At 51.9% G+C, this 25921-nt stretch overlaps 13 protein-coding genes across 13 annotated transcripts; 8 read left to right on the top strand and 5 right to left on the bottom strand.

Annotated features, from left to right (window-relative positions):
• Positions 1-172: 172 nt before the first annotated feature.
• MIND_01089000 (MFS transporter) lies at positions 173-1057 on the top strand (the record flags this gene model as incomplete). The annotated part of the gene is made up of 3 exons (XM_037367460.1): positions 173-298; positions 348-400; positions 448-1057. 3 exons carry the CDS (start codon positions 173-175, stop codon positions 1055-1057), a joined length of 789 nt encoding a protein of 262 aa, XP_037216854.1.
• Positions 1058-1422: 365 nt separating this feature from the next.
• Positions 1423-3081, top strand: MIND_01088900 (uncharacterized protein; the record flags this gene model as incomplete). The annotated part of the gene is made up of 11 exons (XM_037367459.1): positions 1423-1575; positions 1623-1787; positions 1835-2192; positions 2247-2265; positions 2315-2342; positions 2390-2411; positions 2460-2495; positions 2542-2566; positions 2614-2710; positions 2763-2963; positions 3016-3081. 11 exons carry the CDS (start codon positions 1423-1425, stop codon positions 3079-3081), a joined length of 1170 nt encoding a protein of 389 aa, XP_037216853.1.
• Positions 3082-3327: 246 nt separating this feature from the next.
• On the top strand, positions 3328-4912 carry MIND_01088800 (Prephenate dehydrogenase; the record flags this gene model as incomplete). The annotated part of the gene is made up of 6 exons (XM_037367458.1): positions 3328-3443; positions 3490-3545; positions 3592-3708; positions 3761-3909; positions 3955-4106; positions 4150-4912. The coding sequence occupies exons 1-6, from the start codon at positions 3343-3345 to the stop codon at positions 4910-4912; spliced, it is 1338 nt and encodes a 445-aa protein (XP_037216852.1). The 5' UTR covers positions 3328-3342.
• Positions 4913-6613: 1701 nt separating this feature from the next.
• On the bottom strand, positions 6614-10926 carry MIND_01088700 (FAD/NAD(P)-binding domain-containing protein; the record flags this gene model as incomplete). The annotated part of the gene is made up of 20 exons (XM_037367457.1): positions 6614-6764; positions 6810-7230; positions 7282-7293; positions 7776-7813; positions 7865-7903; positions 7952-8115; positions 8169-8383; positions 8432-8714; positions 8769-8889; positions 8944-9054; positions 9102-9268; positions 9319-9571; positions 9619-9773; positions 9826-9869; positions 10208-10265; positions 10306-10508; positions 10560-10656; positions 10712-10725; positions 10782-10792; positions 10838-10926. 20 exons carry the CDS (start codon positions 10924-10926, stop codon positions 6614-6616), a joined length of 2646 nt encoding a protein of 881 aa, XP_037216851.1.
• A 358-nt stretch (positions 10927-11284) lies between these two features.
• MIND_01088600 (uncharacterized protein) lies at positions 11285-12502 on the bottom strand (the record flags this gene model as incomplete). Its single annotated transcript, XM_037367456.1, has 2 exons — positions 11285-12401; positions 12447-12502. The coding sequence occupies 2 exons, from the start codon at positions 12500-12502 to the stop codon at positions 11285-11287; spliced, it is 1173 nt and encodes a 390-aa protein (XP_037216850.1).
• Positions 12503-12537: 35 nt separating this feature from the next.
• MIND_01088500 (uncharacterized protein) lies at positions 12538-13190 on the top strand (the record flags this gene model as incomplete). The annotated part of the gene is made up of 2 exons (XM_037367455.1): positions 12538-12733; positions 12778-13190. The coding sequence occupies exons 1-2, from the start codon at positions 12544-12546 to the stop codon at positions 13188-13190; spliced, it is 603 nt and encodes a 200-aa protein (XP_037216849.1). The 5' UTR covers positions 12538-12543.
• A 189-nt stretch (positions 13191-13379) lies between these two features.
• On the bottom strand, positions 13380-14696 carry MIND_01088400 (uncharacterized protein; the record flags this gene model as incomplete). The annotated part of the gene is made up of 2 exons (XM_037367454.1): positions 13576-14696; positions 13380-13530 (listed from the first exon to the last, which is right to left on the bottom strand). Exons 1-2 carry the CDS (start codon positions 14679-14681, stop codon positions 13380-13382), a joined length of 1257 nt encoding a protein of 418 aa, XP_037216848.1. The 5' UTR covers positions 14682-14696.
• Positions 14697-14734: 38 nt separating this feature from the next.
• On the top strand, positions 14735-15294 carry MIND_01088300 (DUF77-domain-containing protein; the record flags this gene model as incomplete). Its single annotated transcript, XM_037367453.1, has 5 exons — positions 14735-14805; positions 14857-14908; positions 14965-14990; positions 15021-15040; positions 15095-15294. The coding sequence occupies 5 exons, from the start codon at positions 14735-14737 to the stop codon at positions 15292-15294; spliced, it is 369 nt and encodes a 122-aa protein (XP_037216847.1).
• Positions 15295-15393: 99 nt separating this feature from the next.
• MIND_01088200 (uncharacterized protein) lies at positions 15394-15978 on the top strand (the record flags this gene model as incomplete). Its single annotated transcript, XM_037367452.1, has 1 exon — positions 15394-15978. One exon carries the CDS (start codon positions 15394-15396, stop codon positions 15976-15978), a length of 585 nt encoding a protein of 194 aa, XP_037216846.1.
• A 4121-nt stretch (positions 15979-20099) lies between these two features.
• On the bottom strand, positions 20100-20730 carry MIND_01088000 (uncharacterized protein; the record flags this gene model as incomplete). The annotated part of the gene is made up of 3 exons (XM_037367451.1): positions 20100-20387; positions 20442-20643; positions 20699-20730. The coding sequence occupies 3 exons, from the start codon at positions 20728-20730 to the stop codon at positions 20100-20102; spliced, it is 522 nt and encodes a 173-aa protein (XP_037216845.1).
• A 2362-nt stretch (positions 20731-23092) lies between these two features.
• Positions 23093-24054, bottom strand: MIND_01087900 (Transcription initiation factor TFIID subunit 12; the record flags this gene model as incomplete). The annotated part of the gene is made up of 3 exons (XM_037367450.1): positions 23093-23286; positions 23336-23450; positions 23500-24054. The coding sequence occupies 3 exons, from the start codon at positions 24052-24054 to the stop codon at positions 23093-23095; spliced, it is 864 nt and encodes a 287-aa protein (XP_037216844.1).
• Positions 24055-24166: 112 nt separating this feature from the next.
• On the top strand, positions 24167-25243 carry MIND_01087800 (Ribosome biogenesis regulatory protein; the record flags this gene model as incomplete). The annotated part of the gene is made up of 4 exons (XM_037367449.1): positions 24167-24207; positions 24254-24684; positions 24741-24967; positions 25019-25243. The coding sequence occupies 4 exons, from the start codon at positions 24167-24169 to the stop codon at positions 25241-25243; spliced, it is 924 nt and encodes a 307-aa protein (XP_037216843.1).
• Positions 25244-25368: 125 nt separating this feature from the next.
• MIND_01087700 (Ribosome biogenesis regulatory protein) lies at positions 25369-25744 on the top strand (the record flags this gene model as incomplete). The annotated part of the gene is made up of 3 exons (XM_037367448.1): positions 25369-25471; positions 25520-25619; positions 25669-25744. 3 exons carry the CDS (start codon positions 25369-25371, stop codon positions 25742-25744), a joined length of 279 nt encoding a protein of 92 aa, XP_037216842.1.
• Positions 25745-25921: the final 177 nt, after the last annotated feature.

The raw sequence follows: 25921 nt of genomic DNA, 5'->3' as shown, positions 1-25921 counted from the left end.
GTACGGCATCATAGCATGCCTCGTTGTTGGATTACATGCCGGCTAGGCCCCTTCTGCCTCCCTTTAAGTTCTCACTCCCTTCTTTTCTCCCGCTTCCCTGGTTGCCAGCTCTTTCTCTTTTTCTCCCCCTCCTGCCTCCCGTTGTGGGCCCGTTTCGCCTTTTACTGCTCACATGTCGAGTTCACTATCATCTTCTTCTTCCGAAACAGTCACAGACTGGTGGTTCGATCCTGAAGAGAGCAAACGCGACGAGGACTATCCCAAGTACTTTGAGGAGGACGAGGTCATTGTAGGTTTTGTGAGTCGTGGCCATTCTACCTTCCGAGTGCTGTCTGACGTCGGTTCAGAAACAACGCGAAACGCCCATCAGTCTCTCAACACTGTGTGGGGTGTACCGTTGGTGAGTAGTTCATTGGACTGTAAATGCTGTCAACCAAATGTAGACAGGACTTATGAATTTCCCGATCCGCCCGAGCCACCCACGGAAGTTAACTACTCCAAAATGCAGACACCCAGCCCCGGCTCCCTCACTATTTCCTGTCCGTCGGGCCGAAAAGCGACGTTGAAAAACATCTTTGGAAAAGTCGAGCACTTTGGCAGAGTGGGGACCTTCAGTGGGATAAAACGGGCGCGGGCTCGAGATGGCAGTGGGCTGGCAGACAACCACTGGGAGTTTGTTACCTTTCATTGGAAGAAACAAGACCGCGACAGCCAAGCTGACGGCCACGGCCTGTTTGCTGCAGCGGTGGACGACGATTCTAACGAGCCGTTTGTGATGTTTCGGTTTGCCTCGGGGGACACGTGGCTGGATGTGGCGGCCAAGAAGGAGCGGCGCAAGGGACAAACGACGGAGTTGACAACGCCAGAACGGACTAGACTGGGAATCGGGTTGACTTACCCAGAAGTTCGGACTGCGGCATTGGCGAGCGCGACGGATGATGGGGGTGACTCAAGCGACGATCTGTCAGAAATGAGCAGTCTGGAAGACGAGTCGGAAAGGAAGCGCAAGAATGGGAGGGAGGAGCGTGGTCAACGGAAGAAACGACGGTCCGCATGATTTTTTTTGCTTCCGTTTACATTACCACAACGCGACGCGTTTGTTTTGACTTGTTTGGTTGGTAGTATCCCGTAATCAAGCTGCTTTGCGTATCGGAGATAAGTAGGCGACCGGCCGACCACACGGGCTTGTCTTGCAAGGGCAGCCCGGTTGCCCCGTGTTGCCCCGTGATCGTGTCAAGTACTTCGTCATTTCGCAGACCAAGAGATCTACAACTTCGTGTCGATCAGGGCTACCAACAACATCCACTCATCAGATTCTGACCCAGCATTGTAATGACCACTGCCGCGCATATTGCTTACTTTTCATTTCTCTTCCTACACCCATTTTATTATCTTCTCTTTTCCTCTTTTTAAATTTTGCACATGGACCATCCTCTTCGCACCCTCAATCTTGACCTGGGCTCTCTCCAAATTGGCTTCCTTGCCTCTGGCTTCCTCTTTGGTGCACTCACAGTGCAAGTCCTCATCTACAACCGCAAGTTTGTACCAACAGATTCGTGGCCGCTCAGGACTCTGGTGTGTTTGCTGTTCTATGGTCGCGTTTGTGTGTTGACATGAGTTAGGTCTTTGGGATTTATGTCCTCGAGCTGGGCCAACTGGGCTGCGTGAGCCATGCCCTATACTCGATAACGATAACGAGGTCTGGGGACATAACGGCCATGTTAAGCCCACCGAGAACAGTTGGAGTATCGTTCTTACTCGGGAGTGCCGTCGGGCCATTAGTAGAGGTGCGTGTAATCATTGTTGGTTCCCGTTCAAGACTCATTCCCTCTAGGCATTCTATGTCAGTCGTCTCCTCCGCTTTTCTGGCAAGCTTTCTGTCGCTCTCGTGGGCTGGGGACTCGCCTTCGCTCGCTGGTGTGGATGGGTGTTCATTGCGGTGCACGTCATTATCACCCCCTCACTGTCCCGCTTCATCGACACTTTTGGCTGGCTCCTAGCCATGTTGCTTGGCATGAGCGCCGTGATCGATTTGGCCATCTCCGCCTGGATAGCCTACTTCCTCGCACAACGACGTTCGCGTGCGAAAACTTCGACCAAGTTTGTCAGCTCTTCATCAGCGGTTTCGAGGCTTAACCTCAACAGCGCGAGTGCTAGGCAATTACTGGATCGGGTCATTCTATGGACATTGCGTGTGTATTCAATTTCGAAGGCCAGACATTCTATTCTAACCCTTTGTGCCGCAGAAACGGGTGTGATCACCAGGTGGGCAATGCAAGCAACTACAACAACGTCGTTTCAATTCTTCATTTAGCCTGTCGTTCCTTGTCACCTTGGTCTGCGTGAGTCCATTACACTCTCGTCCCAATTACAAACTCAGCAATTTTAGTACCTCGTCTTGGGGGAATACCGTGAGTGCTTATCTCGTCTGTTCTGTCCCACTAAAACCGGGCCGTCAGTCATTTGGATGGCCGTTCTCGCCATCTTGACGAAAGGTGAGTTCTTGTAGTTGCGATCTAACAAAAGTCTGATAGCTTCCAGTCTCGTCCAACTCTTTTCTTGCATCGTGAGAGCTTCTCTGCCTTTCACAACCATATACCGACTCTTCCCAAGTCTCAACGCGCGTGCGTCCACGCAATTACGACGACCAAACGACATTCTATCTCGATCGCGGGGCCAAAGCGGCTCTCACCATCCCGGAACTGCCAGCGTATGTCTTGCGAGATAATTTTACTACTCCCGTTGATGGTGCTCCGCCCCAGAATCAGCTCAACACTGGCCATTCGGTGGTCAACAACATCATCGATCTGTACCAGCTTGGCTCGCGGCAGCAACCGGAGTGCGAGGAAACCGAAGGCGATGCGGACTCGCATTTTTACATGCAGTCGTTGCACCGAAGCACGAGTCGGGCGTCGTTCACTGGCGCCAATGGAGACGTTTATGACCGGAGCGCATTCAGTCCAGTGAGTTTATCCGACTAATTCCCCGATGCGTTGACGACGACCTTGTTACCAGGACGGCACGATTGTGTCCGCCAAGTCTGCTACGCCATCAAGACGAAGTGGTTATTGGGCTCTGTGAGCCCTGTGCATGTTGCCTTCTGTTGTGTTTTTTTAGTCTTCGCATCGCATCCTTGTAGTACCAGCCATCACCACCCTCGCTGTAACCCCACGCTCGTTCAAAACATATAGCCTATCATCAGTAATTCGGTCATCTAGACTACACTCGAGTAATAGTTGGTGTATCAGTATGTAGACTGTGCTCCCCACGCATGGTTCGAACCGCGGAAATTGACTCATTTTCTCCACGTGACCGTGTTCGCCTTCCTTCCCTCCTGCCAGCATGTCGTCGTCGACTGACCCGCAGCCGACAATCGGGCTCATCGGGATGGGTGCAATGGGCCGCATGTACACCAAATATCTCTCTCAAGGCGGATGGACCAAGTTAATCGCTGTTTGGGCTGTTTTCAGCAAGCTGATTTGCTACAAGAATCCATGTCTGCGACTTGCCGTCCAAGTACGAGGCGCTCAAGCAAGAATATGATGGTATGAGGACGTTTTAACGGGGGGGACCCCATCTAATCTACCATAGGTGTACCCGGAGTCGTTGTCCTCACAGATGGCCATGCCGTCTCGCGGTCAGCTGACTTCATCATGTACTCGGTCGAGGCCGAGTTCATCGAGTCGGTTGTCGCTGAATACGGACCCTGTTTGTATCCGGACCGCTGCTGATATAACCCTTTAATCTTTTCCCATCGAAGCAACCAAACTCAACGCGATCGTTGCTGGCCAGACGTCCGTGAAGGCGCCGGAAAAGGCGGCATTCGAGAACCATCTCCCACCGGATGCACAGATAGTGTCGTGCCATTCTCTGCATGGGCCGGGGGTGTCGCCCATTGGACAGCCATTGGTGATTTTTCTTTTCATTGCTTTTTCATGCAATGCTTACTGCCAGGTTTTAATTCGACACCGAGCCTCTGTTGAAGCGCTGAAGCAGGTGGAGACCATCCTGTCCTGCTTCGGCTCACGCTTCGTCTACATGTCTTACGACGAGCATGATCTTGTAACCGCCAACACCCAGGCCGTGACCCACGCCGCCTTCCTAAGGTTGTTTTTCTCCTTGTCATATTCTTAACTCACTAAGAAACAGCATGGGTACCGCCTGGGCGTCAATGCGGACCTACCCATGGGAACATGGACTCTATGTGGGGGGGATAGAGACCGCGAAAGTCAACATTGCGCTCCGCATCTACTCCAACAAGTGGCATGTCTACGCGGGCCTGGCCATTCTCAACCCGAGCGCAAAGATTCAAATAGACCAGTTTGCCGCAAGCGCAACGGTGTTATTCACGATGATGCTCGAGTCTGGAAGCGACAGCGAGGCGGAGAAGAAGTTCCGTGACAGGATAGAGTGGGCAGGCAAAACGGTGTTTGGGGCAGAGAAAAAGCGGACGCCCATATTACTGTCCTCCGATGTTCTCGACCGCTTCAGTCTGGGGACCCCCACGGGCAAGACAGACAAGGCCAACTCCCATCTATCGCTACTAGCTATGGTCGACTGTTGGGCTCACCTCAGCATCCAGCCCTTTGAGCATTTGCTCCTCGCTGCTACCCCCATATTCCGCCTTTTCCTTGGTGTGGCTGAGCACCTCTTTCTCTCGCCCACTCTTCTCCAAAGCGCTATTCATTCAGCGTTGTACGACACTTGGCATCGCCAGGACGACCTTGAATTTGTAGTTGCTGCCCGTGGATGGAGCCAGTGTGTCAGTTTTGGCAGCTTTGAGTTGTATCGACGGCGCTTTGACGAAACCCGAGCATTTTTTGAAAGTCGGTTTGAGGAAGCTGGGGTTATGGGTGGCGAAATGATCAAGGCTATCATGGAGAGCGAGAAGGAGCGGGAGGCACAACAGTAATCCAGATACATGTGATGGTCAAGCTCATCAGTGTGACAAGCACAACTGTCACACACGAGACTCTCCCAAATGCACACACATGTACACATTTTAGGAGTTGTTTGTTCCACCCGCCTCCCCGACGATGAATGGATGTTTCGAGATCTATTGACGCTCAAATATCTCCTTGCCTCTTCCTCGACTCGCTCTGAGTGGCTCCTGACTGCGGATCAAGCTGGAGCATTACCATTCGAGAGCTTGAACCCACATCATGATTCGCAATTAGAAGGGCTCACCATTGTCCCGCCTGACCACCTATACAGCGACTTTTCCTACACTCTCTGCACTGCTCTCGAGAACACACCAAGTGATGGACGGGTCATCCTAGTTTTATGCGGGCAGTGTGAAGGCACCGCTGGCGGACATGTCCTTTTTGGTCCCGACTCTGATGGCCAGTTGTTTTACTTCAAAAGGTCTCATCTTGAGCATCGCGTCAAGGAGGCAAGCCTGCGACCCGACCAGGTCGTCGTTGTCTCTACTGGTTGTCTGAGTGGCTGGTGGCAGAGTGACCGATGGACATTGATTTGTGCTGCAGAGCCAGACAGCTCTCTACATTCTCGTCCATTACTCAGAGATATCGTTGACTGGCTCAAGCAGTGCCTGGATTGTCATGATGTGCCAACATCAACAGAGGCTTGTGAGCCATCCCAGCGAATCAGCATATTCCCTCCTTCTACTATCGTCCCCGCTAATCTATCCTCACAACTACCTCTGCCAGCCCCAGCTTCTCTAGATGACGAGACCATCGGTGAACTCGAGCAGCTCAGCCACCGCGTCACGGCCTTCCACTTCCCAAACAGCGGAAACGTCGTGGCAACAATGCGACTGGCAAGCATAGTGGTAAAACACGGTGCTGCAGCCATCAAGCCACAAGACCAGCATAAGCTGCTGGCTTCGCTCCGAGGCTGGTCGCACGACTGCTCTCGCGCCCAGAAGATCGCGGGACAGCTGGGGTGGACGATGACAAATCCGGTCCATGCAGAGGAGTGGTCATTGCCAAATGGATGCACCGAAATGGCCGAGGCGCAAAGTGCGGGGGCCAGAATTCTTGATGCATTCGAGCCTGATCTATTTCGAGGACGGTGGTCTTCAGCGCCGGGGTCCTGGCTTGCGGCTGCCTGGAGGGAAGCGGGACGGCCACTGGTGGGGGAGGAAGATTGGGCGCGGGTTGTTGCTGCGTCTGGGTAGCAATCAATGGTATACTCCACAAATTGCAGCCAATTTGCAGCATGGTTATGACCTACACTTTTTTCCAATATGCTATATGCGTTACCTTTATTCAAGTTTGGAGTGATGCGCAAATGAAAAAGAAAGAAAGAAAGCAAAACATATAGGGTTGGCACCACACATCATAGTCTTCAAGTTGAAAATCAAAGCTGGTCACAGGAAAGCCAACAACAAGCAAAAATCCATGGGCCTTGGCAGCCGCTTCCAGCTGTACAACTGAAGAGCTCAAGATCCTTGAAGCCTGGTTCCAATTCTTCAGGCTATTTGGCTGTCGGTAATATCGAGACCTGGTCGGAGACCATGCGTGTTTTTGCAGCAGCGAAGAACTAGCTGTTTTGAAAAAAAGCAATGCCTTATTATTGTGCTGCACCTGTCATGCTACTGTGAGTATACCTAATAGAAGGTCCGATGTATATGCCATAGAGAAAAATGAAGTCAACGTATACCACCAACCCGCCTCGAGCTCGTTCTCCTCGCCAGACTGCCCACCTCCGCTGCATGCCTGAGCTCCTCGTCAATTCGCCACATTCCCCGCGCAAACGCGTCGCGGTCAAGCGAGCCTGTTCCCTGTGGATCACACTCGGTCCTAGTCCGTTCAACAGGCAGTATAATGTGAAGCAAATAGACCCACCATATTGACGACAGATTTTGCTTCTTGGAGTGTCTCCCTCCCCCCGCAGGATCCCTGATGAGGTCTACCGACAAGCCCCTCCAGCCCGCGGCCCGTCGTTTCGGCGGAGATAATGTTTCGCGGTTTTGTGAAAGGTGGGCGGAGTGTAAAGAGGAAAACAACACATCGTATCGTCTGCGCGGGCCAGGGGGGGTACTGGCGGTGGTCTTGAGGTGAGTTTCGCTGTTACTTGAGGAGAAGGGAATTGCAACACAGGTTTTGGGGAAGTCGAGGATGAAGTACGTGACGTCAGCGATGTTGAGGATGAGGCAGAGGCAAAGCTTCGATGCCCAGTGACCCCAGTCGCCTGGTGGTGATGCAGTGAGCTCTTCAAATGACTCTGAGCCTATAGAGCTGTTGCTTCCGGTGGTGCGGACTACCGCTGTGGGTGTGTCATTCTCGCGATTGTTGGGGAAGACGGCAGCGGACGGACGGTGGTTCTGTGCTCACACAAAAAGGCAGTCTTGGTCGACGTCGAGTGGGACAACGGTGGCGTGTGGCAGGGCGTATGGGAGATCGTTCGATATGGCATTAGAGGTTGCAAAAACGAGCTAAGGAAACGGATTAGTATTGAGCACATGTTGTGACGCCGGGACACTGAGCTCTCTCATCCTGTTGAGAACCAAACTGATATGCCGAGTTACTGACCCAGGTGTTGGCTGATACCTTGCACAAACTCCATTTCACAGCGACATAGACAGTGTTTCTGGTACATTGTTTTTGTCTTAAAGATGGCTCACTGGACACAGTAGACCTTCAGTTTCCAGGTAAAATACTGTATCCAACGCATGTCTCTGTATATCACCACCTAAAAACCTCTGCTCCTGTTGGCTACCCTTTCCTCCTTCAACGTCGAGATCTCCTTAAGGTCAACAACTTTAAAGGGCCAACTGAACCAGTTTCCCCCGGACCGCATATTTGACAGACCCATGTCTTGCAAAAGTTGGTCGGTGTACTGTGGCCATCTGCAGCGGGGGTTTACATAATAAACTGGATGAGCTGGGATTTCCGCTTACGTCCAAAATGCAATTAGGCTGCTATACGACTCGTTGACACTGTTGACGCTGAGTAAGTTGTTTCATGCATATGGACAATGAACACACTGCAACCAGTCTGGGTACCGCAGATGCATCCACGCTTCGTCTGTTTTCGCGACCTCTTCGGCTTGCTCGGGCGTTGCAGGGACCCGCAGGCTCGGGTCGTTGAGGAAGTAGGACGATATCCAATGGGCCACCACCTCCCATGTGTAGCCAATATTCGTTGTGAACTGCAAGCTCGTGTCAAAAGCAACGAAAAATCGAGAGACAGATGCCCGCATACCACAGCGCCGTTGATCGCAAAGTCCCTCCGAGCGATATTCTTGCTCGGAACAATGCCTTGATAGATATGCGTGGCCCGCCCGAATTTCTCGGCAGCCGGACGTGCTTGCGGTTTGGCGCCAACCAGACGGTGGGGGAAAAGAGCGGCTTCACTCTCTTCGTCGCCGGGAAATTTCAGCATCGTCGGGGCCATCCCGATACTCCTTGCTGTTTGCTCTATGCTTTGGATGAGCGAGGAGTTTAATGAAGAGGCATGAACCATACCATCAAACAGACTGGCCCAGGACGACTGGTACCCCGTCGCGAGGAGCAATATGTCAGCAGGGATGCTGCGCCAGTCCGTGGTCACAACCGACACGCCGTCCTTTCCAAACCCTTGCAGCCGCGCGGGTACTACTACCCGTATCTTACCCTGTTGGACAAGCGCGTGGAAGCCGGTGGCAGACGGAACACCTTCGTCGTTGACGCTGGTGCTCCAGAAGAGCGGGTGGAAGTGCTCGGGGCGGAGGGGGCCCCGGGAGAAGGGCGTTATGCCGGCAGCGAAAAGCTGTACTGGGGGTCAGCGAGCTAAGTATTAGCTGATGATGCGACAGGGCTTTACAGAGGCGTGTTTGAGCAGGAGCCAGAATATCCATACGAGGCAGCTGCCCAGCCACGTGGTGTGGAAGAAGCGCTCCAGCCGGGTGTGGAGCACTCGGTGTCCGGCCATAATAGACAGCAATCTGTAGGGACGCATCGGATTTCACGGTTGGGGAGAATACAAAGAGAGCACTGGCCTGCTCTTGCGAATGAACGGTGGAAGCGTCGACGGGCTTGCTAAGAATGCGTCGGTTTTTTCGAAAACCACAGTCACATTGCAGCCCCTGTTGGCCAAGTAGGCGGCCATACTTGTGTTGATTGAGAAACTGTGCAAAGTGGAAAATAAGGGACACACTCTTGAGCAGACTTTCCCCCTCCAACAATAACGATGCTCTTCGTTTTTTGCTCGATTTCCGGTAGTCTGGCGGCGAAGTATTTCGAGTGAATAACCTTCCCCTTGAAGTTCGCGCTCCGCGCAGCGGGTTCGGAAAGAGCCTCGGGAATTTTTGGTGTGTCGCATCCCTAGCCAACGGTAAGTTTAGCTCTCTTGAACATACTAAAGACTGGTTTACCCCGGTGCAGAGGACAATCCGCGAGAATTGCAAGGTCTCTTGCTGCTTGGTAGAGACGCTCTCTACGGTGACGAACCATTGCGAGGCCGCATCATCCCGCCTGATACTGAGTACTTCGACTTGATACCGAATGTGTCCATCGAGCATTTGGCTGGCAAAATTCTGCATGTAAACACGCATGTCCTCTCCGGTGACGCGGCCCGACGCGGTTGCAGGCATGTTTAGCCCAGTGAAGTGATATTCGCCGTGAACACTGAAAGGAGACATTCGAGCAGCTGGGAGAAGAGGAGAGAGACATACTTGTTGATTTGCAAGTCGGGATAGACTCGAGCTGAGGACCACACCCCGCCTGGGGTACTGTCCCGCGACAGGATTTGCACGTCTGAGAATCCGTCCTGGATAAGAGTGTGGGCAGTTATCAAGGCGGATGGCCCCGAGCCAATGATTCCGACACTCTGAGTGGCCATGTTTTGGCAGCGATGTTACGGCGGGAGGAGGCATTTATACCAAATTTCTGCACATCAGGCCTGGTGTCTTTTGCGGCCTATGATCTGAATCCAATCGGAGACAAGAGAGACATTGATGACGGTCGGAATGAAAGAAGAAACACGGCCACGTGATCAATAAATATATCGATATCATCTACAAGTAACACCTGGAGTACGTGGGGGGAGGCAGAGAGCACGGCCAGTTTCCTCTCGCTATCGAAGCCTCCCATTCGGGAGCATGCGAACGGTACAGATCCATCCCGGCACGTGCATTCTCCGCCTGACAGGTTCTCGTCAAGTCGAACTGTGGAGGAAACAAGGGTACCACATACTGGGTCAATTAGTCCCTCTCCACAGCGCCGTCGCATAAGTTGCCAGCAAAGCGTCTGTAAGCCGATTACCTGGTTGGGAGTACGGAGCGCGTTTCGGAACGGCTGCGAAAGAAGAAGACGGATGGGCCTGTCAAAGATGTGGATTTGTTGACACCGGTAGAACCCACCTGATACAGAGCGACATCCCGCGTAGCCACAGCAGGATGAGGAATGCCGAGCACTGAAAGTACATGTAAATAACGGACAAAATAGCGGGGAAGGCCTATGAGAGGACCCGAGAGATGTTCCCATATAGAATGCCCAACCACGATTTTGCCACGGAACAGTTTGGCCAAAGTGCTTTGCAAGACGTTGAAGGGGATCGGATCCTCTGATGTGGGCTTTAGAAACGCGTCAGAACTAGAACGAACCATAAACGTACTGGAGGAGAGATGCCAAGCAGTGATCCCGGTTTGGGCTGCCCGATAGTCCACAACTGGAACCGTTGGTGCGACAAACTTATCCAATATAGTCTCGCCCTGGCCGAATTTCAGCTGCGAGATTTTCTAAGAAGTTGCTGAGACGGAATCCGACCTGAAAATTGACCACTGAAGAAAAATCGCGGGTAAGCGTGGAGGCACAAAAAATATGGTTTAGCACACACCTACGATGCGCCTATCAACACCGTTAGCTCGGAAGAATGGCTAAACAAGCACATACGCGACCATAGACGTCGTTCCACCGGGCCCAACGCCGACGCAGACAGTGGACAGCGAAAGGATGTGTTCTGGTGCAGGAAAGTGAGCCATAGGAGAGGAAATTGTTGGATTGACGGCTGTTTAAGGACCCCTGGAGCCTTTTAACAGTTTCGTTGATGTGTCGCACCTGCGCACGGGCGGGGATAGTTCCTGCTATTAGTCGGGTGCGACGCGGATGAAGCATACCATCGAATGAAGAGACATGTATGGGCCCAGCCGGACGACATCTGTCTTCGTTAGGCTAGAAAGACAGAAGGGAATATTTTCCCCAGAGTCATTTGCATCAAACAAACGCTGGCCAATAATCGCTTCAGTGCGAGGATGTTTGAGGTTCATCAGGTTTTGCGCAAGGGATCACGAAAAGTTCGGGTGTGGGTGCAAGTAAGGTTGTGGACCACGACATCACAAATCAATTTGTGGTCGTATTTACGTACTTTTTCTTCTTCTGCAACCGTAAGCTAACTGTCATCGCTTTAGCCTCCAATCTCTTCCATCGCTCTCTGTGCCGTCCATCCTGAGGGAAATACTCTCGATAAGTCCTCCGCATCAGAAATTCGCCCTGGTTGACTGTAGGGTCCGGGGGCAACGACGCTTCTTCTGCTGCACGAAGTCGCCTATAGATATCCAGCCTCCCTTCAATAAGAGCATACTCCGCCACCCGATGTCGAACGTTTTCATCTTCGACATTAGGGCCCCATCGAGTTTTGAACTTGATGAGAGTGTGCCAAGCTATGGTCCCACATTTCTGTGTCTGCCGAACAGTGCTGAGCAGGACCATAAGAGTCTTGGGTGACGGGTACAAGTTGGGATGGATCGCTAACATCTCGTTGAGTTTCCTGCGAGCTGGATAGAAATCACGCAAGCCGCGCTTCCTCGCTTCATGCGCGATGAGGGCGTTGATGATGAGCATGCAATGTCCAACCCATTTCTCGTCGATGTGGTGCGGTAATGAGCGGAGGTATCGTGTTGCCAGTGTCATTGCGGCGTCATGTTTGTCCATTAGCAACATTGAACGGACGATAACCAGGGCAGGGTGTGCAGAGTCTCGAATATCGGAGGAGAAGGTTGGCAGATGAAGCATTAGCATCCGAAAACGGGTTTCTTGGGCGGAAGATGTTGCGCTTGTACCGGGCCGTTTCATGTCCTTCAAAAACTCCAGCCACAAATCCAAGGGAATCGGGTTATGTGCCGCTTTGACTCGGTCCCAAACAGCTTCCCATGAATTAATTCGCAGCAGAAATCGCGTTTGAAGCTTTTGTGTCTCAGAGTCGTGGGGAATCTGGTCGGCCGACATGGAGTCGAAGAGGAGTTGTGCGCTCCCATATGCTACGTTTCGGATTGCAAGTGAAATAAGCAGGTTGTATGATTGTGTAGAGCGGAGTCCTCCTTTATGGAGCTCATGGTAGTCTAGTAGGATCGGAAGTGAACCTGTCTGAGGGACAGCTAGCAGACGAATCAGGTTTTGGTACAGCGATGTTGGGGTTTGAGCGCGGGCAATTGTGGAGGGGGGTGGTGGCCTAGAAAGACTGGAGACTGTTTAGACAAGAAGAAAGCAATTAGAGACGGTTTACATTCGGGGACGCGGGCGAAGAAAATGGCGGGGACCTGGCAACCCTACTGGTCGCATGCATGCATGGGCCAGTCAAAAAAATTCTCGGTCACTTGATCATGAATCGTCATCTTCTCCTCCGCCGTGCTGGCCAAATTCGCTTCAAGGCAACCATTCCTCCACGACAACCTCGGGCAGACTTGGCCAGCATTCCCCATGCACTTCGAGAACTGCTTCCTCAACGCCAACAACCTGACCCAAATGCCCCACCAGCTAAACGTCGTGGACTAATCTTTTACCTCTTGCTCGGTTTGTCATTTCTTCCAGAAAAGCATTGTACTAATCCTCACCAGTCTCTCCGCTGTTTATATGGATGCAAGTCGAGAAATACTTTGATCCAAAACCGTTACTTGAGAAGAAACGACAACAAGCAATACACGACCGGCTCCTCAGTCTTCGGGCCACAAAGGTCACCTCGTTCACCAATTCAGCTGCCGTAGTAGCATACCTTCGAAGCTTATTCGCCGTCATGCTCCCGCCTGACCTCCACCGTCATATGCGAGCTGATGAAGTCTGTGGCTTGTTGGAGGAGCAATGTCCTCCAGACCTGCTTGTTTGGCTACAAGAGGTTTGCGCTATAACATACCGGCTCTCACAAATCAGTCAGGAAGAAGACAAGGAGATAGAGACAGCGGAAAAGATCGAGGACTCGGCGGATGCAATTTTGCGCAGGTGCTATCAGACAGTCCACCATCGCTTACGATGAATGCACTCCCTCTTCCCTTTTGTGTCCCTCAAATCGCACCGTCATACGAAGCACAGTGTTTTTGCAGTAGCAAAGAACCAGCTGTTTTGAAAAAAGCAATGCCTTATTATTGTGCTGCACCTGTCATGCTACTGTGAGTATATGTACCTAATAGAAAGTCCGATGTATATGCCATAGGGAAAAATGAAGTCAACGTATACCACCAACCCGCCTCGAGCTTGTTCTCCTCGCGAGACTGCCCGCCTCCGCTGCATGCCTGAGCTCCTCGTCAATTCGCCACATTCCCCGCGCAAATGCATCGCGGTCAAGCGAGCCTGTTCCCTGTGGATCGCACTCGGTCCTAGTCCATTTAACAGGCAGTATAATGTGAAGCAAATAGACCCACCATATCGACGACAGATTTTGCTTTGGCAGCCTCGACCGACACCATACGACCCGGACCACATTCCCTGGCAGTATATCACTGCTTGGAGTGTCTCCCTCTCCCGCAGGATCCCTGATGAGGTCTACCGACAAGCCCCTCCAGCCCGCGGCCCGTCGTTTCGGCGGAGATAATGTTTCGCGGTTTTGTGAAAGGTGGGCGGAGTGTAAAGAGGAAAACAACGCATCGTATCGTCTGCGCGGGCCAGGGGGTACTGGCGGTGGTCTTGAGGTGAGTTTCGCTGTTACTGGCGGAGAAGGGAATTGCAACACAGGTTTTGGGGAAGTCGAGGATGAAGTCCGTGACGTCAGCGACGTTGAAGATGAGGCAGAAGCAAAACTGCGAATAGATGCCCGGTCGCCTGTGGGTGGTGGCGGAACGGCACGACGTGTTGGAGGGGGAGGTGATGATGCTATTTTTGGCGGGCGGGCTGGTAATTTCGGCGGTAATTTCCTGTTCATAGCGCGTTCCCAGTCTTGCGATATTATCTCCGCAGTGGCGGGACTGACCAACGCGGTTGAGGCAGTGAGCTCTTCAAACGACTCTGAGCCTATAGAGCTGTTGCTTCCGGTGGTATGGACTGCCGCTGTGGGTGTGCCATTCCCGCGATGTTGGGGGAAGACGGCAGCGGATGGACTGGGGGAGCCATCGGAAAGGGAGACGGAATGGAATGAGGAAATGGATGACCCGTGGGTGTGTTTGGGGCTGCCGCCATTTAACGGAGGATATGTGTGTTCGACAGTGAGTGAGTCGCTCCGTTGTGGTGCTGTTTTCAGACTGACTAGCGATGGCTTTCGTGGCGGCAAAGGGGGCGCCTTCTTGGGTGGTGAGAAGTGGATCAAGGCATCCTCATCGCCCTCCTTCTTGTTTCTCCAGCCATTCGTGCGTGGCGGCGAGCCCTCGTCAAACACCCACTCCTTCAAATCAATCTTCAGGTCAATCAATGACGATTTCCGGCCTAGATTTGGCGGTGAGGGCGACGGAGAGACTTTTGGTGGGGTAGAGGGTATGATACGTGGCTGCAGCACCGCGCCAGACTCGAAGGCGTGGATGCGCGACTGGACGGACATGGCTGGGTGGAGAAAGGAAGGGAACACGTGACAACAAGGGCCTCCTCCTACTTATGACCGAACTCTACGCAACCGCCGACTTCTGCCTCATTCCCATGGGCACGGGGGAAACGTCTGTTGCAGAGTAATCGCCAGTTCTCCTCGCCCGCCATATAGTCTGTTTACATCGGCGAAGATATATAGCTGAATGTCAGCGCATCCTCGAGAAATCAGGGCTTGTGTACAAGGTCTGAGTAATTGGAAATAGCCGCGGCCAGCCACGACGCTCAAGCTCCGTCTACAGATGCAGTATATGTCTTCTTCCAACGGGTGAGCAGCAACCACTGACTGGGAGTACAGCGGATATGGGACGAATCTAGGCACGCTGTGTTTTTGGATTCAAACTAGCGCGCCAAGATAACACAACCCTGCAGAAGGCCCTTGGGGTGCTGTCTCCCAAGCTATTCACGATTGCCACGCTGCGGTGCACGAAAAAGGAGCACTCCGCATCGCTACCGACATACGAATCGGGACTCGCACTGACAGAGAGGTGGCGTCAGTACCTGGTGGGCTTAACGAAGCAAAGGTGAAGAGGGTCGAAGAGATATTGGCAAAGGATGGAAGTAAAGATTGAAATATATTGACCTATAAAGTTACAGATTACTCTACAGATATAACGACAGCTGTTTAGGTGGGAACATTTGAAGGAGCCGAAAGACTCGACGATGGTACAATGCTGAGGGACACCGAGAGTGATGGCAGCGAAATTGAGCCAGAGGGTAATGCAACCGACCCGGATGGTAGGGAAACCGACCCGGAGGGCACTGTCGACCCAGACGGAAGCACAATTGAGCTAGACGGAAGCACAACCGAGCCAGATGGCAAAGACACCGAGTTGGAGGGCAATGCCAATGATATGGATGATACCGAGACTGACCCAGATGGCAGCACGACCGAGCCAGACGGCACAATCGAGCGCGATGACACTATCGATCCGGAAGGCAGAGCAATTGAGCCAGAAGGCAGCGAAACCGATCCAGAAGGTAAAACAACCGAGGCAGAGGGAAGCAAGCCTGAACCAGACGGTCGGGGGACCGAGCTGGAAGGCAAGACCACCGAACCAGAGGGCAACGAAACTGGCGGCACCGAAATTGACCCTGATGGGAGCGAAACCGATCCGGAGGGCAGGCGGGACACCGAGAGTGATGGCATGGAAACCGAGCCGGACGATGATGCGGAGCGGGATGGGCTCGCAGACTGGCTTGAAGCAGAGGCAGATTGGGAAACGCTCGATGACGGGTACGCCGGAGGGGGTTGAACAAAGTCGAATGACATGTCAGCTGGGTATCTGGTCAGTTCAAGGTTCACAAAAGGTTTGATCTGACTCACGGCACGCCCCATTAGACGCCTGCACGCAGCTAGCGACGGGGTCACATCCCTGGCGAGTGGCGACACATCCAGAGCCTCCGGCGCGACCAGAAAAAGGCGCCGAGCTGGGGCATTTGTACACGAAAGCGTTGTAGTTGGCCTGACCAGTGGACCACCCGCAGCATGCTCCACAGACTCCCCTCATTCCTGGCTGGCCGGCGAACCGCCCCGACGGAGCACCATAACAGAAGCTTTTGCCGGCTACTGCACCAAAGATGAGAAATTGATCATTAGATAATCAAGATAAGATAACGAACATGGCTGGTAGCTCCCAGCGGCGCACGGGAGCTGGGAAGTCGATCCACGGTTCGCAACGTAGCTTCCGTTGGTAGCCGGAATGCACGACACCTGACCAGAGGCTGGAAAAAAGAGGGCATAAATAAGGGAAGGGAAGTAATAATTGGAGTACTACTTACCTGGCTGATATGTGCCGCTATCGCACTGCTGCTTACTGGCTCCATAACCAGCACAGTAGTTTCCAGGCTCGCAAGTAGTGCAGCCGCCGCCGACAGTAATCGTGTAGTTGTAATAGCTTCCAGGGAAGCAAGACGGAGCCCGCCTGAGTAGAAAACATTAGATACCGCATATATTATGGGGAGACAAATAAAGCATACTTAGGCATACCGGATACCGGAATAGTAGACGCAAAGAAAGCGGTCGCGAGGGCGAAGAACGATGCGGTGTTCGAAGCGTGCATTTTTGTTTTTGTTCGTTAGTCGTTATTGGGGTCGTGAAAGTAACTTGAGCTGCTTCGTAGGATGCAGAGGAGGATGTTTTCCATAGTACAGAGAGCCAGCTATTTATACCAAAGTCGGGGCCATCTGTGGAGACTTTGAGCTGGTGGAGCCGAGGGCGGATGGAGTCCAAGTCTGAGTCTGAGACGGCAAGTAGGCAAAGGCGCGGGGCGCCGCGTCACTCACGGAATATGGTCGGAATGACAGAGAGGTTGACGAGGAGCCTAAGGTAAGTAGAGAGGTTTTCCAGCCGACGAGAGGTTAAACAAGTGACGAAGCGTGACTGTCACTGATTGATTCACGACAAATCTCAACTTCGACCACAACAAGCTGCAACGAATACATCTTGCTTGACTTATTCAACATCAACCATGGCTTTAATTGAATGGTCCTATTAGTCTCATTGCCAGTCTCAGTCTCACTGAGCGATGTTGGCCTAAAACATAATTTTGCCGTCTCGGAGTGGGATGACGTATTATGTGTCTCGAATTAACTGTTTGTACACAATTGTCTAAGCAATCCGACTAGACGCAAACCTGAGGGTATCATCGTCAGTAACTATTAGAAGTGTGGCTTCAACCCATACGCAAGATATCCTGGTGGTAGGCGGGGCTCTTCATCGTCGTAGAGAAGTGTTTCATGCTGAGTGACCACCTCGACCAGATAGACAGCAACAAGCGCTGGATCGTCTCCGCTCCGCTCTTTCGTCTGTGCGCGGAGGCGTACAAAGAGCTTTACGCCCTATTTTTTGGTATTTCGCCGTTTCAGATCGTATAATTGACTGTTCACTGGCGTATGAATAGCTGTCGAGCTTCTTAGAGCATTCGGCCGCCAACGTCTCCAGTTGGTCCCAGGTCAACGAACTTGACGTAATCATCCGCCCCAGCAACGACGTCTGCGCAATTTCTTTCTGCATAGCCCCGCGGATTGAAATAACGCGAAACGAGTCTTGATGCCAGACAAGCGCAATTTGGTCGCTGTATCGCTCTCGCGGCGCTCTAACAACAAGGAATTCATGGTGGTAGCCCTTACCCCAGACTCGGGCCATAGGCGTTTTAGCCATTGTGGTTTGAAGGCGTCGCCAGAATCGGGGCATCGATGATTAGGGCTGGGAGGGCTGGAGCTTCTCCGTTCATTCGCGACGCCTTTTATGTGTCGACCGCGTCCAAATTAGGTCTCGAGGAGGGCACTTGAATGAAAAGCACGAGGCTGTCAGTCAGTCTGCAGCGGGAAAGCATGTTCCTGCCAGTGGTCGACGTCAAAACCACCTCCAAATCAAATCCAGGTTGACCATTCTTTTATTGCCGGTGAATAGAAGTAATCTTCATCCCGGGCCCAAGGGTTCAAATATAAATCTTCAGGATTATATGAGTCAACTAGCCGAATCCGTGGCTCCAGGCCCAAGCATGCGACGCATCAGAACCAAACGCTCGTCGTTGTCGCTAAGATGACCAGGAAATGGAGATCTATGGATTTGGTGGTGAGAAGAATGGGAAGGCCAATGGACTTGAGAGCATACTGAGGGGAGACGAACTCTGCGCTTTCGATACGACTAACCAGTATTGTCCTGAACTCTCCCATGTAGACTTGTCCTCTCTGGAGCCGATGAACCCCGCCAAAATATTTTTTCGGCCTGTTCCATTCTCGAACAACTCACGTGCCCAATGCGCGAGAATATCCTGCACTCTGGCTGCGCAATGCTACATGACAAGTGAGGGTCCCTCCTTGAGGCAAATTAATCCAATACCTTCAGCGTCTCGGGGACTTCGATTACGTCTCAAAGCGTCTCAAGGGAGAATATCATGCAGAGTTTTGGTGATATCTCGCTAGAGTGGCTCGTCCTAACTCCACATCCATGTGGTGAAATGGCAGGGGACCAGTTGAGTACGCCTTGATATCACGAAACAGTGGCTCCGAGCGGTCTTGAAGAGTTTTGCAAACGATCTCAGAGAGGATTTCGCCATTCGTGGTACGAAAATCGCTATGTAAGAACAAACATGAACCACGACTGACAGAACAAGAAAGAAAATACGAACGAGTCGGCGTCCTGCTGAACTGCAGCAAGCATGGTGAAGGAGAAGCAATGGTCAACAGCTCATCGCCAAGGAGAGTTCGGGTTGACTTGATGTCACGGGACTTCGGTCAAATCGGACCCAAGCCGATCACGCTGCGAGTTATTGACTGCGAGTGTTATTCAGATTGGGTGTAGGTTGTACATGCGGGAGGCTCGTCTAGGATGGGTTATTCTTTTTTCGCTTCCGTTTCCACTTCCGATGACTCTGACTCTGACTCTGACTCTGACCCCGACTCCACCTTGTCTAGTCGTCTTTTCTTCGTCGGCGGCAGGGTTTCCTGGTTAGTGATATTCCCCAGAGGAGCTGTAGGTGATCAAGATTCAGGGTGATTCCTGGGATACGAGGGTGCCCACCTTTGCGCTTAGACACACTAGGAATAGTCCCGACCGATATACCGCTTGATTCCTCATCATGTTGCGGACGCCAGCTACAAGAAATCTTAAGTGTGACAAATTAATGCAGAAGACCAACGGCACGGTACCTATAGGCTAGAGCATGGCGGACAAGAGTTCTGAACGGGGGCCCGATGATCTTGAGGCATTTGTCCATCCGATCTTCAAGAGTCAAACCTCGAAGCGCTGTCGTGATCGCAATTTTGAACGATTCCACCATAAGCCGACTGGTCGTTGTTGGATTCGTCGAGTCCCACCACGCAGTGCAGAAGTATGCTTTGATGATTTCCAGCAAGATCGTATCTGCAAGCAAGCTTTTGATGACCATCTAGTACACTATTGGTGCCAGGACAAGCAAAATGAGGAATAAAACTTGCGTCGGCTTCCGGGCCAGGGTGTTGGCGGTATTCGAGGTAAACTATCCGAGAGGCGACCATGGAGAGTGTAACGTCGGCCATAGCAATGTCGTTTCGGACTTCTTGCTCGGTACGCGGTAAGGAGCGTTTGAATTGACTCGTTGAAGGTGAGACAGTCCCTGGTTGAAGCTCGAGCCGAGTGGCGACAAGCACGAAGAGGTGGTTGATATTGCCGGTTCCAGTAGGCATGACGGGGACAGGCAGGGTTGAGTTGGAAGTGGACGGCGAGATAGAAAAGAGCAAATGCTGATGTAGACTAGACAAATCCAAAGAAGGAAGAATGCTGACTGGCGAGATTGTGGTGGTTCAGAGGAAGTGGTGTCACACGGAAAGTCACAGAAATGAAAATTAAATTTATAGGACGAGTGTCAAGTTAGCATTCTGGTCGCAAGTCTCACGCGATCGTCTGCAAGGGCCGGAGGGGATGGAGCTCGGCGCTGTGGAAGATTTCTGTGGGCTGTTGGGCAAAATAATGCGACCAAACACACGACGCGACGTACTCTGGGGTATATGCTGTTTTGATATCTGCAAACATCTCGACCGAAAAATCGTTCCAGACACTGTCTCCCTCTGCTATTTCTCGACCGATTACAGCAGCAAGTATGTTGACCCGACCTTGTCCTTCGTCGAACAGTGAATAGGCCCATTCGGCCACTGTAAATTGCAACTTGGAGGCAAATCGCTGTGTTCATGAAGACTAAGTTAAACCCATCGGTGTAGAAGAAATTTTACTTACTTGTAGCACGTTTGGCTCGTTGAGCAGATGTCTTGGGATGTTTTCGCCAACCCCATTCAAAATCGAAGCACTCAGTGCGCTTTGACCCATAGCGACGTCGGAGGTCCAGTGAGGCATAGGGCCGGTACTGTATGCCATAATTTTTTCTTGAAGTGGCGCTCCGTGTTCTGAGATAGCGCGCCTGGCTGCTTCAACAAGCGTTCTGAGGAGAATGACTCTGAGTCTGAAAGTACACTCGGTTTGATGATAGCACAAACCTCATCTCCTTGGATGGAAGCAAAGCAGACATGGCTGGTGACCACAAGAAGAACTGTCGTGAGCTCTAGTTCCGCTAGCATGCCATTCGTTAATACTCAAAAGGAGCTGGACTGTCCAAGTCTGGAAAAGCGCCAGTCCACGTAAGAGGAAGTTCTTGACACCAGATTTGGTGTTGCACCAGAGTTCCGCTTTGGCCGCTTGAGCCCGTCAGAGCTGCGGAAGAACTATACGACGAGCAGAATGCTTCAGAATGTTGTCATAGGGCATGGGGCAAATCAAAGTCAGAATTGTGGGAGTTTTTTTGAGACTTTCTGATGCGGCAGAGTATATGGGCATCATTTTTGACAACAAAGTAAACACTTTATAAAGTCACGGTACAGTCTACATAGGGTTGACGCGTGCTTAGTGAGAAGCCCGCAACCCGCAACAAGGGGACGCGTCGTCTTGCGAGATTACGGAGAAGGATCAGAACGGGTTCTCCCCACAGGCTCACCGTCACCGCCGCCGCATTGGATCCCAGAGACTCAAAAGTAGCTTCATCGGCCAAATCAGCCAGCCAGAGCAACTCGATTGCATACTGTCGTATGAATCTTTGAGAAGATAGCTTTCCGATTCTCCTCCACCAGGAGCATTCAATAGACTTGTACGGTCCGCCCGAGCAACCACACTCATAATCCACCTGCAGACGCGCCATGACCAAAGATCTATTGAAATCGTAGTGCCCACGACGCGCCGCGAGGAATGCTACGAGTGTGGAAGTTCGTCACCGCTCTCCCTTTTGGTCGAGTCTCTGGCCAGGTAAGCGTCAGGGGATTACCCGCTGCTTTGCCCCGTCGTCACCAAAAAGTGTTGAGGTTGATGAGAACCCTTCAAAGAGCTTTGAGTCAGTCGGTCGCTTCTTGCATACAAACGCAAAAGCACTTAGCGTTAGTTTCCAAATACACTGTCCGATAGTGGTATGCTATCTTTGAAACACGCGTTTGGTCTTCCAGAATGAAGGAATTAAGCCCAAGGCCCACGACAAGGGAGCGTGAGGGTAGCAAGCCCTGCCTCGGGGATAAGAGTCATTCTTCATCCGACGACGAGCATGAGTAAAGGCGCCTGGGACCGGGGGAGCGTTCCGTAGAGCTGAAATAACGGCGGTAGTTGAAGACATTGCAGTTGACCGGCAAGTGCTGATAGTCGTGTGTGAAGGATTCCGAAGAGCCTAAACTTCTACGAAAGAGATCATGCCCTTCTTATACTCTGCCGCGGCCAAAAATTCATGTCTTGGTTGCATCCGCAACGAAACACGGCCCGCAGCGGCCTAGGTACAGCTGTCTACTGGCTCCAGCGGAGGTTTCACTGGCTCCAACTGCAGGAATTTGGCCAGCAAAGTGTGCTGCAAATGAACAGTCGGTCGCAGATCCCATTTCCTGGTGAAATAAACAGTTAAAAACAACAAGTATTTTCCAGCGAAAGACGCCGGTCCTGACCTGCGATAATTGCTGAATACATAATGGTTGTTGCCGCGCTGCTGATCATGCACTGGACGGCGCTGGAGGGCAACACCAACATGAGCCTCCGCGAAACATTGCGCGCTATGCACCCTCAGCGCAAACATAAGCACGAGCTGTTTTTGCTGTATGCCACCGGAGATCGGGAGAATTAAATTTTCGAAGGCCAAGGCCGTTGGATGATATCTTTGCGATATCCGTTCGATGCAAGTACGATGTAAACACAACCAAACACCAGTATCGTCTTGGTTCTCATGGCCGAAGTTTCGGTCACCTCCAACGGACACGTGCCAGATTGCGAGGTGGCGATGGTATGGTCGATGTTGCGGTATATCGAGTGGTCATAGAGACCTGTGTTTTATGACGGGGACAACTTGAAGACGTCTCTTCCAACAGGCCCATACCTGATGTGTGGATTCTCGAGTTGAGTTTTTCCTGGTACTCACGAGGTTCGTTAGGTTCTATGGAGGAAGAGCATCGACCACAACTGTGATGGAGACATAATTTTTCGTACTTATCTATAGGCATCACTGTAGTTGATCAGTCAATTCAGGGAATCGCCGGCGGTCAAATCCGCAAACATGGTGTGGGGAAGAGATTGGGAGAACAACAGCTCGGCGTGAGACTGAACCATGGACTTGTTCTCTACCCACCACCACCACCACCACTTGCGAGGTGAGCGTTGCGACCACACCCCACAGTGATGAACATCAGCTCCGCTTCCGAATGAGACTCGAGTCTCTTGTGGATTCCAAAGCAATCCCAAACAACTCCCTGACTTTTTTTCTGGGTGATCATCTCTGTCGCTTTCTGACAGGCTTGCACAGGCATTTGGGTCATTCTACAAGAGCGTTACAAGACAATGTAAGAGTACAAACACAATGCGCCAGAGTTTCATCACATCAGCTTCCCCTCCCTCTTTGCCTGTTGGACTTGGGCAAGTCGTTGGCTTCGAAGCGTCATGTGAGTGCCTTGAGCTGTCTTCTTGGGGGCGGCGGTGGGTGCAGCGGCAGGCGTGATTGAAGATTGGGAAAGAGATATACGGGTGTCGTCAGCTGCAAAGCCGGGTATTCGGATATTATGGTTTCGTTCTGTAGTGCTCCATGGGTAACTGAATGGTGAGTTGGACAACGCACGAACCTAGGTGAAGTTGAAGATCTCGGACCTCTAGCGTCTCTCCTCCACGGTGTTTGGCAAGTCTACACGCGAAATTCGTTACTGAGTCGATGAATTCGTCGGCAATATTCAGCAGCAGCTATCGGAGCTGTTAGAGCTAGTCACGTTCCGGAAATAGACACACACACATCCTCGACGTCTGACTCGATCTTCACATTGGGGTCCACGCTGGCCACGAGGTCGTGGATTGTACGCCTCATGCTCAAGTCTCCAGGCGTGTTTTTACGCGGTTGTTGAGCGGTCCGATGATCAGTTGTGAACGTGATTGGGAGTGGCTCCTCTCGAGCGTATTGCACAGGCGTGCCCGCTACACGTCCCATTGCATGTCCACCCGTGAGAGTTGGTCGAGAAGAAGCATAAGCAACGGGAGGAGGGTTCGAGATCGACAGTGTTTGGCTGATTGGATAAGCCTCAGCGGCCGTGGTTGAAGAGCTCAGAAAGGGACTCTCGTCCATGGTAGACTTCATTCCTGGGTGTGGCACATCATCCGCGATTTTTGGTGTGCCGCCTTGCTTTGCTTGCAAAAGACCTTGTTGAAGTCTCGCAATGATGGCGTCCGCGTTTCCCTGCCCGTTCTTCAGCAGCTCGGCAATCTTCTTCTTCAGTTGTTCTTCTTTTGCTTTGTCTCCCCCTGCAAAGGTCGCAAGCACCTCAGAGAGCTTTTGGGTGGCAGTAGCATCCATTCAGACGAGTCACACCTCTGTCACGTCACGGAAATTTTGGAATCCTTCACAGTCCTTCACTGGACAGGCACGACCATTTTGTCGGCGGTCTCACTCCGCAAAATATCGCAGCATGGACGTCTCCAATATCCTCGCTTCTAATACAGCGAAATAGTGAGGCACACACTCTATGCGTACCAATAACTAAAGGTATTCCCAGCCAATCCATCACTGTCGAAAAAGAAACGCCTCTTGAAGTCGATCCCGGTCTTCTGCTAGTATCAGACCTCAACCCTATCGACGAGGAGTCATACGCCTCAAATCTCGAAGAACATCTCCAGTCACTTGCCCGAGATGGCGTTCAAGCACTGCTTGGGTCCTTATTCTCATTACCTACTCAACGGTCAGACGAAGGTCCCCTCGCTCAACTTCCACCACCAACCACCGCCATCCCTCGGGCGAAGCCTTTACCCAAACCGAAACCTTTGACAAAGTGGGAGCAGTTTGCTAAGGCGAAGGGTATCCAGCATCGAACTCGCGATAAACGAGTATGGGACGAAGAGAGGCAGGATTGGGTGAATCGTTGGGGCCGGGACGGGAAGAACAAGCAGGTGGAGGAGCAATGGATTACAGAAGTCCCTGCTAATGCTGGTATGCTAAACCTACTCCCACTACTTTTTGGATTCAGACTGAATCTTTCTTGCAAGATGTTGATTTCGATCCCCGCAAGGCCGCTCGCGATGAGCGCAAAGCACGGGTCACGAAAAACGAAAAACAACGGCTTGCTAATGTGTCTCGTGGGCAGGGCGCTACGAATCCACGAAAAGCGGAGATCGAGAAAACATTGGCGTCATCGCGGATTAGCACAGCTAGTATGGGCAAATTCGACAAGAAGCTTGAAGGTGAAAAGAAAATGCGTGGCGTCAAACGAAAGGTACGCCAAAATGATTCAGATAATGCGACGGAAACTGATCATCGTGAGCAGTTTGAACCAACAGAAAAGTCTCTCGAAGCAGAAAAGGCCACGTCGTTGGCACTACTGTCCAGAATGGACAGCGACGCGAAGAAAGTGAGGAGAGAGGGTCCAAAGGAAGAGAAGGTGTTGAATGAGCGTAAAGCGGTCAGATTTGCGAGTAAAGGTCGGGGTGGTGTTGCCTTGGGTCGGGAGACTGCACGAGGCAAAGGAAAGCGAACAAAGGGCAAGCGGTAATGCTCGGGTCGTGCAACGCTACAGTATTTTCGATGTACTTCTGTCTCTTTCTGCATGACTGGCCGCGGCGTGACCCGCTGTAACATCGTTCTTGTCTTTCGTCCACTTGGTGAATCTTTTTCGAGATGCCACTCATTGAGGTCTGCTTGTCTATACCTCATGTCTGTGCCATCGCTCAACCCTGTCTGGCCAGGTTATCGCTAACGATCGTCTGGGCCGGAAAGGTCGGTGTTTACCTTTGGGAAAGGCCGCTCTGACTCGATTTCGGTGTCCTAGTTCGCGTCAAGTGCAGCCCAGACGACACGGTCGGCGATTTGAAGAAGCTCATCGCTGCCCAAACTGGGACAGACCACACCAAGATCCAGCTGAAGAAATGGTGCGCCTGCGAAACATTTCTTCCCGCCAGATAAGCTGAGCAGACATAGGTACACCATCTATAAAGACCATATAACGCTCTCCGACTACGAGATTAACGACGGAATGAGCTTGGAGATGTATTGAGCAACTACTGAACATTGAACCACTGTACGACACCGCGGCAAATCTGTATTTTTGTTCTAACTTCAAGCCTGTCCTTAATTCTTGAAGCTTGAAGACCATCCTGATCCACTCAACATAAATGGCTGAGCAACGACATATCTGTCAAGTTCCTGTGAGCCAGATTACAGTCAACTCAAA

The sequence above is a fragment of the Mycena indigotica genome (assembly GCF_014461135.1).
Source record: "Mycena indigotica strain 171206Taipei chromosome Unknown Mind.scaff0009, whole genome shotgun sequence".
Lineage (NCBI taxonomy): Eukaryota > Fungi > Basidiomycota > Agaricomycetes > Agaricales > Mycenaceae > Mycena > Mycena indigotica.
This window is presented reverse-complemented; position numbering and strand designations above follow the sequence as displayed.